The 18,130-nt window shown below is 41.6% G+C and overlaps 1 protein-coding gene across 4 annotated transcripts in view; it reads right to left on the bottom strand.

The window, feature by feature from the left end:
• Positions 1-18,130, bottom strand: part of ldb2a (LIM domain binding 2a) — an 85,367-nt gene that overhangs the window by 4,576 nt on the left and 62,661 nt on the right. Inside the window, exons 4-8 of one of the 4 annotated variants that reach the window (XM_034598432.1) lie at positions 15,265-15,387; positions 10,795-10,878; positions 6,549-6,672; positions 4,095-4,160; positions 3,245-3,393 (exon numbers count right to left, since the gene is read on the bottom strand). In XM_034598432.1, coding sequence (XP_034454323.1) covers positions 3,245-3,393; positions 4,095-4,160; positions 6,549-6,672; positions 10,795-10,878; positions 15,265-15,387 — 546 coding nt within the window. The remainder of the gene's footprint in view (positions 1-3,244; positions 3,394-4,094; positions 4,161-6,548; positions 6,673-10,794; positions 10,879-15,264; positions 15,388-18,130) is intronic. The other 3 variants (XM_034598433.1, XM_034598435.1, XM_034598436.1) reach the window with 3 other exon arrangements.

Raw genomic sequence — 18,130 nt, 5'->3', positions numbered from 1 at the left:
CTCCTTATTGTCATTGGGCTCACGTAGGCTTGTGCTGAGCCACAAACGAACAACTTCTCAGACAAAGACAGCAGGCGCGCAACATATGTAACCAGCATGTTAGCAGCCACGCCGCTGCCAGTCTTTAAGAGGCGTGTGAATGCAAGAGGCATGAGTGTGTGTGTGTGTGTGTGTGTGTGTGTGTGTCTGTGTGTGTGTGCATGTTGGGGTAGGTGGGTGGGTGGGGGCTGGAGGGAGGGAGGAGCGTTGATGGAGTATACTTTGTGCATGTGAAGGAGGGCAGGGGGTGGAGGGTATATACAGATATCAGTGATAATGAGAGCTGGAATAGAGCCAAACTGCCTTCTAGAGAGAAAACAATTGCACATGCCGTGTGTGTGAGTGTGTGTGTTTGTGTGTGAGTGTGTGTGTGTGTGTGTGTGTGTGTGAGTGTGTGAGATCTACATTATGTATGTGTGAGATGGAGAGAAGCAGATACATGAAGAGAGTGATGGCAGCAAATCTCAAAAGATGACAGGACAGTTAACTGCGGGACAGAATATAGAGGGACAGGACAATGTGTGTGTGTGTGTGTGTGTGTGTGTGTGTGTGTGTGTGTGTGTGTGTGTGTGTGTGTGTGTTGCATAGGTGTGTGCAGAAAGAGTGCGTTCTTCTAAACTGCTCAAAAACGTGAGGTAAATGATATTTTCTAGCCGTGAGGGTGCAAAAGTGGAGAAGAACGACCTGTACCAGAGGAAGAAGTCCAATCCAGTTATAAAAGGACACATCCTAATGGTGTCCCCATAGCCTACGACTGGAAAATACATAGAAATATTAGGCCATGTTAATAAACGACAAATATGTTTGGGGAAAAAAACTAAAAATAAAGTCTTGTTTACAATTTTAATCAAAGGGAAATTATGTCAATCACCGCGGGAGCTGCCAAAAGAGAACAACATATTTCATTTGTTCTTTTCATTCTTGCAATATTAGACGACAACATGTGGTTTTTATTGTTAAGTTTAGGCTCACGAAGAACTCGACGTCTTAAGTCAAAACATATACTGACGTTTTTATTTACTGTACTTGTGTTGCTTTTGTTTTACTTCACACCGACGTCATGAACCTTAAAGGATAAAGTGTTTTGTATTATTCACGCACGCACGCACTCACGCACTCACGCACCTTTTCCCTGATCTCAAAGTGCTTCAAACCGTAATCACACACTTAATTTCTGTGGAGACAGGCTTGCTTTACTCAACCCGGTGTGTGAGTATAGAAAAGCATTAGCACCCTTTAAATATCCCATTAAGCAGAATTAGTCCTGGCGTAGAAGACGAACACACATTAACGCCGAGCAGCGACCCTTTAACGTCATGTTTGGTTTCAACACACTTTTTAACGCAGATGGAGCGACGTGCAGCGAGTGGGCGCAGGATAAATAAGTAAATTGGATGCAGTAGTGTAAATATAATACAGTATGTGTATAATGAAGAGCGTTTGGAATAAACTCAGCAGCGGCGGCGGGCGAATCCTCGGGGGGGAAACGTGGTGCAACACTCGTCTGTTTAAGAGGCTGTTTAACCTCAGACTGTGTCAAGTGGCCTGTTATGGAGTCATGGAGGGAAATCACACAATTCATGCTCAGGACACACAGGACACACAGTTTTAAGGACAGATGTCTTTATGTAGATTAAGTTTCCTGAGCAGAAGGAAAATGAATAGATGGAATATAACTGATCGATATTGGTTTGTTATGTCTGTTTGTCTGTCCGTCAGTAGGGTTATGCAAAAACTACTGAGCTGATTTTCGTGAAATTTGAGTTTGAGTTTGGCCCATGAGATGAAACCCATAAGAGTTTGGTGCTGATTTGGACAAAAGGGATGAGTCAAGGAATGTTTTATTACTTTCTTTAACATTGTGAGAGGCATTTTTTCTACATTTTCACCAATTTCCCAGGGAATAATTCAAAGATCTTTAGGAAATGAATCTGCATTTACGAGACTGATATGATTGTGTTTGCAATTTGGTGCAGCTTGATTGAATCTAAGGGAAATCAGGAGGTTACGTCTGTTTACGCAAAAACCTACTGGACAGATCTCCACGAAACTTGGTGGAAGGATTTCATTTTTGGTGCAGATCCGGATCAGGGATCGGATCCAGGATTTTTTAATTCTCATTCTTTAACGTTGCAAGAGGGTGTTTAGCAGCACTTAGAAAATATATAAATGGTTATTGATGTTAAATATCAGGCATATTTGGTGTGTGTGAAATTTGGTGCAGATCCAAACAAAAATTCAGATAAGGAGAATTTAAATCTGGTGTCATACACTTGAATGCACTTTTTATTGGTTGGTCAAATCATAGATATTCGTTAGGGGAGTTAAAATGTACTCTTAACAAATTTGTGGAATATTTCATCAAGTAAGTCAATGTCACTAAAATACAACAGGACATTTTCAGATTGTATATGTAGTTATTTTTACTTGGTTTGTGTATTTATATCTGCAGCAGCACCGCCCCTTCACATCCATACAGTTCTATAGTTGCTGAATACAAGCTACCATCCCTGTGGGCTGCTGTGAGTGCAGTGCCTTGCTCAGGGGCATTTCAAGCGCGGTGGCTGCGGAGAGAGGGCAATGTGTCACTCCTCTCCCCCGCCCACATTTTCCCACTTGGACCTGAGATTCAAACCTTTTATTTATTTATTTATCCAAGAGCCCGGAGGCTACGGCCACTTGCTCGAGCACCGGGGGTCAGCTGGGTCTTTCTAACGTACATATTCTGAGAGTTTCACTCCGAGAAACACTGCCGGGAAAATTAAGCGAGTAGCAACCATTTAGTGATTTGACACAAAGCAGCGAGAGGAACACTTTTAATTTCACCCTCTTCACTTGTTATTTATAAATTTAGCTCTTCTTGTACTATTTTTCTGCTTTGATGATTTTAATGTCAGTTGTGTCACTTTTTATGATATTTGATGTTTTCTCTCTTTGTCTTGTGGGGCGACATGTTTTCATACACGTCCCTCGGGGTTTCTTTGTCTCACTGCACGGGTTCGACTTTCTTTCCTACCCTCTCCTCCTGGTGCTTTCTCTCTCTCTCTCTCTCTCTCTCTCTCTCTCTCATTCGTGCAGATAAATCAAACCTAATAGCTGCAATACCATTAGGAATTTCTCCTGCCTTTGTGTAACCCAGCAAACAAGCGTGTGCGGAGACATATAGAGTAGAAGAGGAGGCAAACCGAGTGGAGCTGATGCTTACAGGTACCTGACTGGAGAGGCTGAAGTTGGTGGCCGGGCTGCGTTTCTTGCTGGCGGTGGTGCCCACGCTGCTGTTGGCGCTGCTGGCCGAGTTCTTCCGTTTCCTCCTCTTCGTGGTCGTCTGTCGGGCGGGCTCAGCCTTGGCGCGACCTGCAGGGAGAAACAGAGGCCATGCCAAAGAACATAACGCATACATACAGAGACAAGGTGTAGGGCTGTGTGTGTGTGTATGTGTGTGAGGTCATGCAGCAGAGGCTTGGACATGCAACATCATAATTAAACGCGCAGACAAACTTAATTTGAAATACTCATAAGAGAAAGCAAACGCACAAACACAGAACCGACTACAACGATCCGTGCTTTGTTTTCTGCAGAGGTGAAACCGCAGGAGCGTTAGCATCTTCCCAGACATGCACTAGTAAGAAATAACCCCTGTCTCATTTGCATAAATGCTCAACAATGGACCCTGACGCTCGACGTAATGCAAATTTGTTAATGATTTCAGTGCTGCACCAATTGCCACGTTCCTCGATAGCACGGGCCAGATTAAAACTGCTCTGCTGTGGCAGGAAGCACGTCTGTGTTACTGAATGTGCTTTTTTCTTTCCCACCACCGCGTCCATTCTTGCACATTTCTTGCATTTCTATAGCTGCGATTTCCTGAGCATGACCATGTTATTGGTTTAATCATTTTTAGTTGTAGCCGGCGCTGGAGAGAATCTGTCTTTGCATGCATTACACCAGCATATGCAACATGTTTTTTTTTTGTTATTCATTCATTCATTAGTCATATCTTTCCAACGTGCATCCATGGTAATCGTGCACAATCAACACTGTAAGAGGGAAGATACCTTTTTTGTGATTTGTGGGAAATATTTCCGTTTTGAAGTTCTGTGGGTGTCCAGCTGAAACCGGAGCTAGAATCAGTTTAATTCAATCCAAGTTGTAGAATAATTATCATTTTAAAACAAGTGAACACAGAATGAGACCCAGAGATGACAACAGGGAAAAAGGCAAAGACATAATTGAGCATTCAGTGGGATACAGATGCAATTTAACACCAGGGGAAACTTATGCTTTTCCAATTATGAGCTATATGTAATTCCTAAAGGTGCAATTACACCGTGAGTGAAGTCATTATTATTAAAAAAAAAAGATATAAAGTGATGACACAGGTTAATAGAGATCTTGGAGATTCTAGTATTTATAAAGGAATTTTATGTAGTGCATAATTTACGAGTACATGATTTTTGCGAATTCTGCCAACATTTGTTAGAAAACATTATTCCTTTTAATCTCAAGTGAGACAAGAAAACACTGCTGTGATCTTCAAACAGATGTCTGAAAATGAAATACATTTTTCTTACTAATCACACCGAGGGAGATGCTTTCATATTCAGTTAGAACAACCAGCGACTGGTGATACAAACAAAACTGAAACTATAAATCAGAGCCAAAACAATAAGGGGATTTTTAAAAAAAAATGTTGTTATCAGCATCTTTCTTCTTTTGATTCCTGACTTTGACAGACGTGTGTGCAAAAATAAAAGTGGGCCTATTGTCAGAGACAATCATTTCTGTTATCAAACCGGTTTCCTTCAATGCTGAAGCCGGTGACGCACTAAAATCACTTCCATTTCCACCAAAAGGACTTATCGGAGCATAAATGCGCCTGTGGCTTCCTTCCTGGCCAGATCCCAACCAGCTTCCAGGCTGGAGAAGAATTGCAGGAAAAAGGGGAATAACAAGCTCGCGATTAAGAAAACTGCAATTCCAGCTAAACTGCAAAGTCAAAATAAAGACGGATGACATGAGACGACCCTGAAAAAACACTCGTCTTAAACAATCGAACAAACTTAAGTTCTGGTTTAAGGGACGAATTGAACCTGAGATAAATTGAATGTAAAATAAAAATACTAATACGCAGCTGAGGGTAACAAGCACTGCAGACACCACAATACCATTGAAAGCTGAGTATGATATAAACGTGCATCAGCCATTTCATGTGTTCTCTTTCCATGTGAAAAATTAACCATCAGTACAGGAGTAATTTTTTTTTCCTTTTGACTTTATATTCATAAAATGCTTTCCATGATTTTTCCTTTTCTTTGAAGAACGTCATTGACACTAGGGAGCCGCTGGCCGGGGAGCTGGATCCACTAGTTTGATTACACCCGGCACTCTTAATTAAAGTTACACAGGTCTGAGTCAAAGGCTTTTTGACTGGTGTTGGTTTTTAAAGACATCTCGTCACGGCTCGCTAAGCATTGCAGTAATTTGCAGCCACTCCAATGTGTCCAACAAAAAAAAAAAACTCGGCCTACTCTTTTCTCTCCCAGCCTGAGACCTCACAGCCAATTTAAGCCTGGTACTTTTCAGAAACCGCCCTTAAAACATCAATCATAGAAAAAAAACTGAGAGGCGCGTTCAGATCGGCGAGATTCGAGAGGAGACCCCCGGAATTCTGATTTATTTCACATACCTGACCGACAAAACATACTCCAGGGATTAAGACAAATTTAAAGGCTAATTTGGAAACATAAGTGACGCAATAGAAACATAGTCTGAGAGAAAAATACAGTTTTTTAAAAATAAATCTTGGTCGAGGAAATGATTTACACTTAATACTGAATTCACAGCATTTTAGAAAATGTAAATATGTCTGTTTAAACCATAAACTGTACATAAAAAGTGAAGCCAAAGCATCTCGACTGCCATCTGGTGGCTGTCTGCGGTATAGGTCAGAAACCCTGCCTCCTCCATGTCGCTGCACGGGACACGGACCAAACTAAAAGGTCAAATAAATTGTTCTCAAAGATGGTGTCTGTCATTTTGTGTAGTTCTTATCACACTGATTGATTATTATACAAGTGTTCACGTTCCTAATAGGTTTTGTTTTAATTCGTTTTTTGATGCTATAAAAAAAGGTGTGTAAACATCATGATTGACAGCTGAGACTGACTCAAGATTGGTCGAGCGCGTGTATCGGTGGGATCTCGCTAACGTGGCTCCAACCCCCCCGATCGCTAATGCACCGACTCCAAATGCAGGAGATGGCAGCGCTTGTATCTGGGATAGTTTGGCTTCATTTCTCCATCGTGGCAGGAAGTGGAAACTTGTCGTCCATCTTTATTTACAGTAAATGGTTAAAACTGTTTTTGTTATGTGGTCATCAAATAAAAAGATTTTTAGACCTGAACTGTTGAGGGAGACAAGACAATTATCTGGAGTTTAAGCGAAAAGCAGAAAAGCTGATCCACGTGAACCTGTTCTTTCATTAGACAGTAACGATTTGAGGTATTTACCTGGTGGGGCTACCATTCTCTGCCATTTTTGGAATAAGCACGTCTTGAGACAGTCCCGGGGGCTGAGGTTGTAGGTCTTGTGCCTCGACATGAGCTCCTGCATGGGCTCCAGGATGACACACAACTGCGGACACAACAGGACAAACCACACAAGCGTGTCAGTGTAAAGCCAAATTCTCTCAACATCTGATGAGAGAACAGAAACAGGGGCCATAAAGACACAGAGTTTGTTGCTTAATTAATCACAGCACGCTGACTTTGAGTGATTAGCTTTGTAGTAAATCTATTTTTTATGGACACTATTAATAAAGAAGCTTTAAAAAACAGGTTTATTGTCAAGCGCTTCGGATAGAAGGACAAGGAGACAGATAGAAGGAGAAAGATGGGCAGGACGATACATTTTAATATGAGCTGTCTTTGTTGAGCTGTTTACAACTCACAGTAAAATGTGAGAGACACACACACACACACACACACACACACACACACACACACACACACACACACACACACACACACACACACACACACACACACACGTTTGTCTGGCTTCTCTCTCCTTAAACACAGCGAACACACAGAGCGCTCTCCCTCATTCCCACACTGCGCTCCAACAATATTCTCCACCTAAAAGACCTTAAGTACAATATTCAGTCAGGAGAAAAAACTGTAAATCTCTGGTGATCTGCGGCGAGAGGAACCAGGGGTCAGCCTGTCATCTTTAATACGTCAGGCTTAGCTTATCCAGAGATTCAACATCTGGATAACGTTAGGAGCGGGTCAGCCCGACTTCTTCACCAGCAGAAATCATCCAGTCAGAGGACAGTGATTGGACGACCGCTGATCAATACACCATTTTTCAGCCTATGTAACGAAACTACGTCAACAACTAAAGGGAACCTGGAGAGTTCATAACTCCGCCAAGGCCAATGCCCCGATCCCTGCACGTTTCAGAAAGTGAGCCTGGATCCTCTCCAAAAATTGAATGGGTTCTTACCCTCCAGAAAATGTAGTGGAAATTAGTCCCTTTCTTCAAACCAACGACAAACAAATACAGAATTTCCCTGGCGGAGGTGACGACCTATTAGCAAACTCCACAGAACAAATGTGAGAATGTTAAGGATTGTGCCTCCTGGTGGTTTAATATGAATATCACACATGGTGATCTGTCTTTCAGTCAGATTCAACTACTTACAAATAAACAAATATAATGATAATTTAATATAATAAACAATTCAATCAATCAAGCTGCACCTAATTGCACAAACTCATAGAGATCAGTCCCCTAAGTTTGCCTTATTTCTTTTTGATTTATGAATTATTCCCTAGGGAATCGGTGATAGTGTCAAAAAACGTAATTTTAAGGAAACAAATCCAGAGTTCGACGATCTAGAAACGGTGTGAAACATCATGATTGACAGCTGGGACTCAGGGAAATGTCTAACCAGGTGAGCGGTCGTCGAAAAGTTACTGTTAGTGTTTCCCAAAGTGAGCGTAACTGCGAGGTCAAAGCTGTAACTTGCTCAAGGGCACTTTGATAGTCATTACTGCGAGAGAGGACACTGTTAATCATTCCCTGCATGCTCAAATGATCCCGCCCGACCTTCAGCATCACAGCGCCACCTCCACATTTCTGATGTCAGGTCTAATCAGCATGCTCATCACCTCACAACACCTGGAATCCCATGTTCAAAACGCTCTGGCGTGCAGTCGGGGGGCTTTTTAAACCAGTCCTGCTAACAAGCGTGGGCCGGGCTGCTTACGTCAAATTACCCTACACAAACACAATGTCTGCCGCTGCTCCCTCCGTTAGGACGGCTGTGTTTTGATGCCACGCAGCTCGAGGTAAAGTGAACATCCCTGCAACAGACTAATCCCGTGTTCTCCTCTGATAGTTCCCTCCTGACACAGTAATATCCCTCCACAGCGCAGCCAACAAGCCCTGGCTCTCAGCCTGAAAACAAGGGCTATTTTCAGGCTGAATAGTAGGAAGCCGGCAGCTCCGATACATGGAAAGGCTTAAATACTCCAAATGAAAAAAAAAAGATAGTGAGTGTGTGTGTGTGTGTGTGTGTGTGTGTGTGTGTGTGTGTGTGTGTGTGTGTGTGTGTGTGTGTGTGTGTGTGTGTGTGTGTGTGTGTGTGTGTGTGTGTGTGTGTGCGTGCGTGTGTGAGAAAGGTCGGTTGTAACCCCACAGCCAGGAAACTGTCAGTCTCCTTTGGAAGGACTGGTAAACACTGGGAAAGGCCTTTTCCAGAGACACGTCGCTGCCAGTTTAATGTGAGGAAAGGGTGTGTTTTACCTTGACACCCATGATAACAGTCGGGGGAAGTATCATTTGCACAATGTTTGACATGTTGAATAACAGCGACTAAACTCCAGCGGTTCCCAATGAGGGGAACTGGGATCTCTGGACTCAGAAATAAGAAAAATCTACATTCTGCTTAGAATCAAAATATGTAATTTCAGATTTTCTTGTGATATTTGCTTTGTTCTTGTGCAACAGTGTAAGTTAATGTCTTTAAAATCTCAGAATAGTTTCAAAAGGATGCTGCTTAAAGGAACATTTCACTTGTTAATTGAAGTGTGAGTCGTTAAATGAAATTCGATCAAAAGCCCAAAAAAAATTTTAAATCTTAAATTTCTGTGTCGTATTCTGGCAAAGTCTTGTTTCAAATGTAGATTCTAGTTGAAGGTGTGAAATGAAAAAGACAGAAACAAGGTTAAATCATCATTAAGAGGAATATTTTCTGTACAAATGAAAATTAAACCAGATTTTTGCTCTGGGAAAGTCGACCAATTTACCAATTTTACCAAACACACGGGGGGGTTCCTATGGAATATCTCCGGTTCAGGAGGCCACTGAGGCGGTGCAAGTAATTTTCTCCAAACTCTTCAAAGACACAAACAACTTAACCTCTTTCTCAAAAAACGAACGTTGTCAGCGAACAGCAAAAAACACAAGGCTTGATCCCCGTGTCATTGTTTTATTAGCGGAGTACTGACCATCTGAGTCCCTGGAATAGAGGACGAACACTAAATCTTCACTGTGTAATTACAGATACTTGAATTACGTGTCTTCCTTTTTCTCGTGTCGGTGGCATTTCAGTGGCTTTCTGCATATAGAAAAAATCATTGTTAGAGGAAAACAAAAAAAAAGCGCCTGCTCCCTCTCTCCCTCTCTCCCTCTCTCCCTCTCTCCCACTCTCTGTGTGTCTTTCTTCGCTCAGTTATTATAAGCAGCAGAGGTGCCGTTCCCCGATTCGCGCGCCATTTCACAATTATGAGTCTCAACAGGGAGCGTTCATTAATGTTATGCTAATTTTCTGTATCCAATTAATTCTTCTCTCTCGCCGTCTCTCTCGCGCTCGCTCTTGTTCTCCCATTTGGAAAGCGTAGCTGTCAGTCAACTGTGGCGTCGGAGAACACACACACACACACACACACACACACACACACACACACACACACACACACACACACACACACACACACACACACACACACACACACACACACACACACACACACACACACATACATACACAAATAAAAGCCTGTGAAATAATCACTAATGTATTCAGCCGGCTTATACTTCCCATTTCCGTAAATTATATTGCTGCGGTCAGGTAGAAAAACATGTATATGCAGAAGAGCAAAGCAGAAAAAAATAAGTGCTTATTTGTTGTTTTGATGCCGTGCACTTCGGAAATTATACACTCAAGTTTTCAAACAGCCAACAGTGATAAAACGCATTCTGCACATAAGCTCTCAATTCCTGTAAGACAGAGACAAAGAGTCACATTCACAGTCATGATATGACCTCAAATACGCTAAAGAGAGAGAATGAGAGAGGAGAGAAACACGGAATTTGAATATTCAAACATTGCAAAATACCTGTTTATTTAAAAACTTTGACAAAAGAATTACCGATTCACTTTAAGAACCATATTAGCCAAGACAAAGAAATGTAATATTCCTCATACTAAACACAGCTTCATGACGTCTAGACACATTAGAATCAGAGATTTTGTTTGAAAAACATCAGTGACATGAATCAATAGGTTTAAAAATGGACAGGAATTGTTCCTCCGTGTGTAAGTGTGAGAAGACGAGAACAAAACAAAAGCAGAATGACAGTCATAGACATCGCACGCACACACACACACACACACACACACACACACACACACACACACACACACACACACACACACACACACACACACACACACTGAGTCTTTACCCTGAGGTAGTTGAGGGTGAAGTTGGTCAAACCCATGCGAGTGATGTTTTTGGACAGTTGTTCCAGCACCTGAGGGTCTTGTGCCTGTAAAGTCAGCAGCAGAGAAATGAAAAATAAAGAAAAGTATTACACACGTACACAGCACATACAAACACGTGTGTCATAACACGTCTATATGTTGTTATGTTTGCATTCAACTGACTACAACTAAAGGATTGTCTACAGGCAATTAAGGCTAATTGGCTAATTCCATCGGATATGCACAATCGACACATTCACACCCCCGAGTCACGAATGCAACTGTTTAACGGTTATTGCAGTTTCTATTAATCTGAATGGAAGTATTTCTGGCCTTCATTTCACGCTGTTGTCAAACTGTGGGCTAATTAATCAATATTAGTTTGTCATCCCATTTAAAATTCCACACGTTTACGATTTTCTTATCTCGACCGAATTCGATGATGTCGGTGAACAGGGTCTGAGCTGCGGGGGGAAAATAATTCAATCACGTTCAGTTCGTGGAAAAACCAGCAAATACAAAAATCTGCACATGTGACCCACCCTTCAGTTTGATGCTTAATGTATGTAAATCATTAATATATGTGAGCTGTATTATTCACACGTCAAATTCGTTAGAAAATAGCACTGGACACAATTAATTGTGAAATAGAAAGTGCATTGAAACCGTGTGTTTGTAGAGAACGTGTAGGAGTGAAGAACAAATATTAAATTAGAACTAAGCAGGGGAGAAAAAAAGCAAAGGTACCAATTATAGGAAGACATCTGATTGAAAAAAAAATCCCATGAAGACACATGATTATTCACTGAGCTTGTTTGCCGCTCCAGGAATAAGCAGTCAAATTTATAGAAAAAGCTGTAGGTGTTGACGGAGCAAAACACAGCCCAGCCTGAGCCGAGGCAGAGAGCTCGCTTGCATTCAGCGCCTCATGAAAAATGCATAATTCTATCTCCCCTCGCATCTCTCTGTGCGGTGGAGAGTCAAGAGGAAAAGCGAGGGAGCCCTTCTGTACCGTCAGCAGGCCCCCACGCGAGTGACGGGGGGGATCGGGCGAGCGAGCGTTATTGGCAGCCCGGGCAGATCGGAATCTGAATTTACTTTACTCATCAAGTGGAATTAGGCTAAACGCACTGTACAGAAATTTGTCTTGGCAGCGACGGTGCAAGAGACGTGTCAACAATTTGTAGAGTGTGCGAGTAAACACTGGCACATATGGCGCGGGGACAACAGAGACGCTCGGTTCAAGGGGCCGAAGGCAGACAAACAACAGAGCACAAGCTGCAGGGAGACACACTCTCGGAATTCAAGATGCACGGCGGCCATTCCAAATAAGAGGCAGGCGGCCATAGTGCACGTATCAAACGTAATGTAAGAGGAGTCAAGAAGAACTTTAAATACAACTTATTCAATCAGGGTTATACTTTACTTTATATGATGAGATGAGACTATACAAGTTAAACTACCTAGAGTAAAAAGATTGTGATGTCTTACCCCCCTATGGATTCATTATATAAACACTAATATGATGCATTACAGTGTATATGCGTCTCTTAAGCTAATATCACTGTGTTTACTGTAACAGCTGTTACATCGGTACCGTGATGTATTATTTGTTTGTTTTGTGTTTTGCTGCCATAAATTTTAATGTATATTTACATCAGGGTTTGAGTTGCACACGACTGCTCGACACGCCGTGTGTGTACAAGGGATTTGTATGTGTGTGTCTGTGTGTGTGTGTATGTGTGTGTGTGTGTGTGTGTGTGTGTGGGTGGCTGGGAGGGGAGGAGGGGAGGGGGTGAAGCAGATGTTAGGGAGGGAGACGTAATGTCACTTGAAATGATGTGCAGCTCCTGCAGGGTGTTTGTGTTTGTGCATTTTTTTTGCTACTTTGTACTCCTACTCCTCGTTACAGAGGGAAATAGGTTATTCAACTTTTTTACTTATTTTACAGTACTAGGTAATTTGCATATTGAGATGTTTCTTCAACACATGATCAGCTGATAAAAAAAGAAAACCCATGTGATAGAACAGTATAGTGTAAAAAAAACCCTACAACTTTAAAATGCTGTTCACAGCAGTGACTCTGGAGGCTATTCTCAATATTGAGAGGATTTTAATAATTGAATTACATTTTGCTGGGAGTACTTTTGGTTGGACTTTAACTTGGAGTACTTGTACACAAAGTTACCGGGAGTTTTCTGAAGGGACGTATTAAAGTTTAAGTTTCTCCACTGTCATGGAGTAATAACACCTGAGACACCTGTCAATCAAAGCAATCACACCCTCAAACATATTTCTGCTTAGTGGAGCATCATCAAAACACGTTGTAACGACTGGAAATGACTCAGACCAGATTGTTTTGTCGAAGAAATTAAATTGATTCTAACTAAATATAAGTAAAGACTTCAATACAGATACATTTCTAAAGTCAGCATCTAGTGGCCATTACAAGAACTGCAGTACTCACAGCACTGACTTGAGTATAAAGCAAAAGTGCCCATATTTATCCTTTATAAGCAACATACATACAATATGTAAATGGTTAATAATGCAGTGAAGAGCAGTTTAACTGTGTATTAATGTATTTAACATCATCTCCTGTGGCAGGTGTTAACCTGCCTCTGTCTTGTCCACATAACAGATGTTATAACAGACATAACAGATGTTTGTCCTACATAACAGATGTTGTAATAAAATGAAATATGTTTCCATAGGAGAATCTTTACTTTACTACTGACAAATACTGTCCATTAAAAAACATTTAAACTTGTCCATATTATTATGGAATAAACCTTTAAATGCTGCATACTGCTTGTACATCCTGAATACAGGAACCCACTTTATTCTGCTTACCATTAGGATTCTAGTAGGTCCAATAAATGTTCAGGTTTCATGTTGTTGTTGAATTTGAAGCTTACACATTTAAAGTCCTGTACTTTTATTCAGTTAATTACTTTTGATGTATTTTTCCAGCCCAGACCATGAAAGTGGTGTCATGAGTCACTGGTGGTAAATACAATCTACAGTTCTCTTCTTTATGAACTCCTCAAAACCAAAATAATTAATGGTAAAAATAGAGAAAGAGCCGTAGTTCAGCTGGAATCAGAAGGTGTGTTCTGGTATAGCTGCATTTTCTACTTTCCTACTCTGGCTCCCGAGTGTGTCTCTGCTTTCATTAGTCCAGGCAGCGATCAAAAGAGTGAACTCACACACACAAATCACTGAAGATCTGGCCAGGACCCACGATACCCCCCGAAATATCCCACTCTCTAGGAATTAGTGTGAATACCCACAGGGGCCAATTTATTGGTGAGTGAAATTCATACGAAGATTTGGCCAAAAAAGAAACATGGCGATGGAGGCAGAGCAGCCTCTCACGCACCTTTAGCTCCGTTTGGGTGAAGAGAACATGTTGAAGTTAAAAATCTAGTTTTATTCATCAAGCAAAAAGGGAGGAGATGCATGTAGAGCATATTCTACCGTCGCTGTTTTTTTGTTTTCTTACCAAAACCTTCTGACTTCTCTGTTAAAACCACACATTTTACTTTTACTCTAATATCTGAAGCTTTAATTAACGGTATATGAACAATATACAGTTTTCTGACATGTGAACAATCTCCCTACAGCAATAAGTTGTTTTAATTTCCTATTTTTTAAACGTACAACGTGTAACGTCTGTCTCTCAATCCAAACAAGAACAAAAGACCTACAGTTTGATGGTGTCACGAAGCTGTCAAGTCATTTTAGACATTTTAACGCAGGATTCTCACATGTTATATCTTTAAGCATAATAGGACATAACACTTGTATGTATTAACCTGATCTTAATCCGTTGATCTATACGTACATTTCATTTCTCAGCCCTGTGTGTGGAGGGGACATGTTACTCGATTTAACTGAAGAGGTGTGTGTCTGAAAGGGGAGAAGCAGAATAACATTGTAATGCAGGGGCCAGTGTATATGTGGCTTCTTTAATTCTTTCATTAATGTGTTTTTCTCCCTAACAGCAGAGCTATATGGTGCCGTCTCAGTTCAAAATCATTAGACAGCAGAAACCCCTTCTGCTCCGGCTGCACTCCACAGCTCCAGTGACTAAATGTGTGTTACACTTAGTGGAATTAAGCAGATTATTCATTCGACCTTGTTTTTTTCCCCTCCCTCCCTCTCTCTCTCTCTCTCTCTCTCTCTCTCCTTTTTCAGACAAGGGCCCTGTTTTTTATCCTCGGTGCCCTTTGATGTCTGCAAATAAATTGGTTTGCAAAAATCCCTTCCAAACTGCTTTGTTGGCGTTTAAACCTCATATCCTCATGAATAACTTCAGGAGGAGATAAAAAAAAGAAAAGAGAAAGTGTCTTGGTCGAGAGTGGGGGACCCTCGTTGGGGTTCAGGAAAAACAGACCCCGAGAACCCGGGTGTTTGTCTTTGTCGCGTGTTGGTGATGTCACACTCACGTGCATGGCCAGGATGCTGCGAGGGATGAGCTCCCGGTACTGCCGGATGGTAAAGTGCCACGTCTTGATCCTCATCAGATCGTCAAAGGCAAACTCCAGTATCAACCGGCCCTCCGTGCAAACCTGGACAGAGATCACACACAAGTCGTTAGCGTTTGTTTCCTCCCAGCGATCTTTTAACTGGCTTTTAATGCCACCGTCAGCTGACCAGGGATCAGCGTTTATTGGCCAGGCGTGATTTTAATAAAACAGAACAAAAAAATAAAATAAAAAAACAACAACCCTGGAAGCGTTTTGTGTCCGTTTTGGAATTTGTTCAAGGACTCTGTTGCAGGGAGTGAGCTATTATGCTCCCAATATTTACTCTGCTCGCTTCCCTCATTCAGAGCATCTGTCCTTGGGCCTCTCCACCATCCCGCTATTTCTAAAATGTGAAAATAAATGTAATCTGGAGAGGGGTGTGTTTACGCCAGAGACAAAAGAACTTCAGGTCAGAGAGAGTTGCCAATTAGGAAGAGAGAGAGAGAGAGGGAGAGAGGGAGAGGGAGAGAGAGAGAGAGAGAGAGAGAAATAGAGAGAGAGAGAGAGAGAGAGAGAGAGAGAGAGAGAGAGAGGGGAGAAAACATTTTTTCGCCCCTTTAGCTGAATTCAGCGCTTGCCGGGGCCCTTTCGCTTCTCCCGTATTTCGTTGCTGTGACAACCAGGGAGCGAGAGGAGAGAAAGGAGAGAGAGAGAGAGAGAAATGGAGAGACAGGCAGAGAGAGAGAGAGAGAGAGAGAGAGAGAGAGAGAGAGAGCGAGAGAGAGGGGGGGGAAAAAAATCAGCTGATTAGTTGGCATGGCAACGGCAAAGATGTAATCCCACCAGACACACTCTAATCAATGCCCCCAGCGCAGATGGTCTCCTGAGGATCAACAAGAAAGAGGCTAGCGGCCATACTGCAACCCCCCCACCCCCCCACCCCTTCCCACCCCCACCCCTGCTGGTCACGTGCTCCACCGTTAACTCCAACACGTTGAGTAAAAAAAAAAAAAAGAAGCCGAATAAATAGAGGCTGGAGCTGCTGCCTCGACTGAAAATGTAAAATGTTCTCAGTCTTTGTGCAGCCGAGCGTCTCCGGAGTTTTTCAACTGAGCTCACAATGAGTACGTATAGAGGGAGAGTTTGGTTCCACGGTTAAAGAAACACATGAAATAAGGTGGCACCAGTTATTACTGGTGTTGTTAAATAGGCAAAAAACACACAGCGGCAACCTCTGGGAGACACTGGTTCCTCTTTTATTATTTTTACATGGACGTCTCTATTTGGTTTTAACAATTCACAGTGAGTCCTAATAAAGGACTTCTTATCTTATCTTGTCATGTTCTGTTATTTTGCAGCCTTTTTATAGAAGTGTTGATTGAACTGTAAAACCATTTTGTAGTTTGTGGTGCAGCTGAATTGTGTTTTATTATTGTGGAAGGAGTCTCTCTAATTTTGGCCGCCCATCATTGTAGTGCTACAAACTACAGAACACCTCTCTATATATTATTAATACTTCTATTCTAACTATATCGTACACACGTCACATCAATATTTGCCCAATTCACTTATTTAGTATAAAATATTGTAATGTTTATGTTATTTATAACTTTTTAATCTCTTTTCCTTCTTATATCCAAATAATTCTTCAGGTCAATACATTTTTATATCTTGAAAACTTATAAATGAGAGACTTCTGGTTGTAATTTGACTTTTTCTACCAGTAGACACATAATGTTGTGGAAAATCAACACCTCTATTCACTGTGACTCAGCTCCGAGCTGATACAGTGGTTTTACATCCAAGCACATCTGGGCTCTGCTGCCTGCTCGGACGTTTGGCTTGTCTCAGCTTGATAAGTGTGGATTAGACTAAAGCAATATTTAGAAATAATCCCTGGTGTTTAATGGACAATGAAAATCTTTTTTTTATTTACTCTAATTCCAGCAGCAGTTTGTCTGACAGCTGACCTCAGAGTTCAGACTGAAAGTGACAGAAAGACTCGTAACACCTCGACATCTGAATCACAACGATGTCTAGTGTGGATGTAAACCAGAATATGTATTTCAACATTTGGTGATCTTAAGTTTTTTAGATAAACTAGTAACTAGTTTTTTCCCCAGTGAATAGGAGGCAGTTCTCCTTCGCTGCATGCCTTCCCACACTCTCTCTCCCCCGTTTCACCCAACTATCCTGGCCATAAAGGTAAATGCTCATACTCATACCACCAAGTCTCATGGAAATCCGTCCCAAGTTCAAAGGGGTGAAAGCTTAAACTCGCTGCCGCAGGTGATAAATGGGGTTAATGGTTTCGGGTTAGGTTCCGACAAAGTACTTCCCAGTGGAAAATACTCCACTTTCTCAAGTCCCCAGCAACACACCTGCCAAGTTTGGCGTTTACTGGATGAGCAGTTGTTGAGAAAAATTGAAGGACAGACGGAGACTGACGGAGATTTCTGGATTTATGAGCAGGACAGAAGGATTAAGTTCTCCTTCATGTGTTTAAACTCCACTTCTTAAGATAAATAAACCATCTAAAACCCACTGGATTATGTCAGAAAGAAAAAGAAGCATTATCACGGAGCTAATAACGGCATTATCCAGAGTTTATTCTCTCTGTAGAAGCAAAGATGTTGATTATTTTCCAAAGAAAATAAACTTAAGCCAAATGATGAAGCTACATTTTCTTACAGGAGCATTTTATACATATTCCCTGTATGGTGAGTTAAATAATCATCATGGACCCCCAGGTTTTCAGCCCATGTTGTACTTTTTTCTTTTCCTCCTTGGAATGAAATCATGGCCATTAGAGGTTCTTCCCCCTTGAGCCACTAAAACCTATTAA

The sequence above is a fragment of the Hippoglossus hippoglossus genome, chromosome 10 (genome assembly GCF_009819705.1).
Source record: "Hippoglossus hippoglossus isolate fHipHip1 chromosome 10, fHipHip1.pri, whole genome shotgun sequence".
Classification (NCBI taxonomy): Eukaryota; Metazoa; Chordata; class Actinopteri; order Pleuronectiformes; family Pleuronectidae; genus Hippoglossus; species Hippoglossus hippoglossus.
This window is presented reverse-complemented; position numbering and strand designations above follow the sequence as displayed.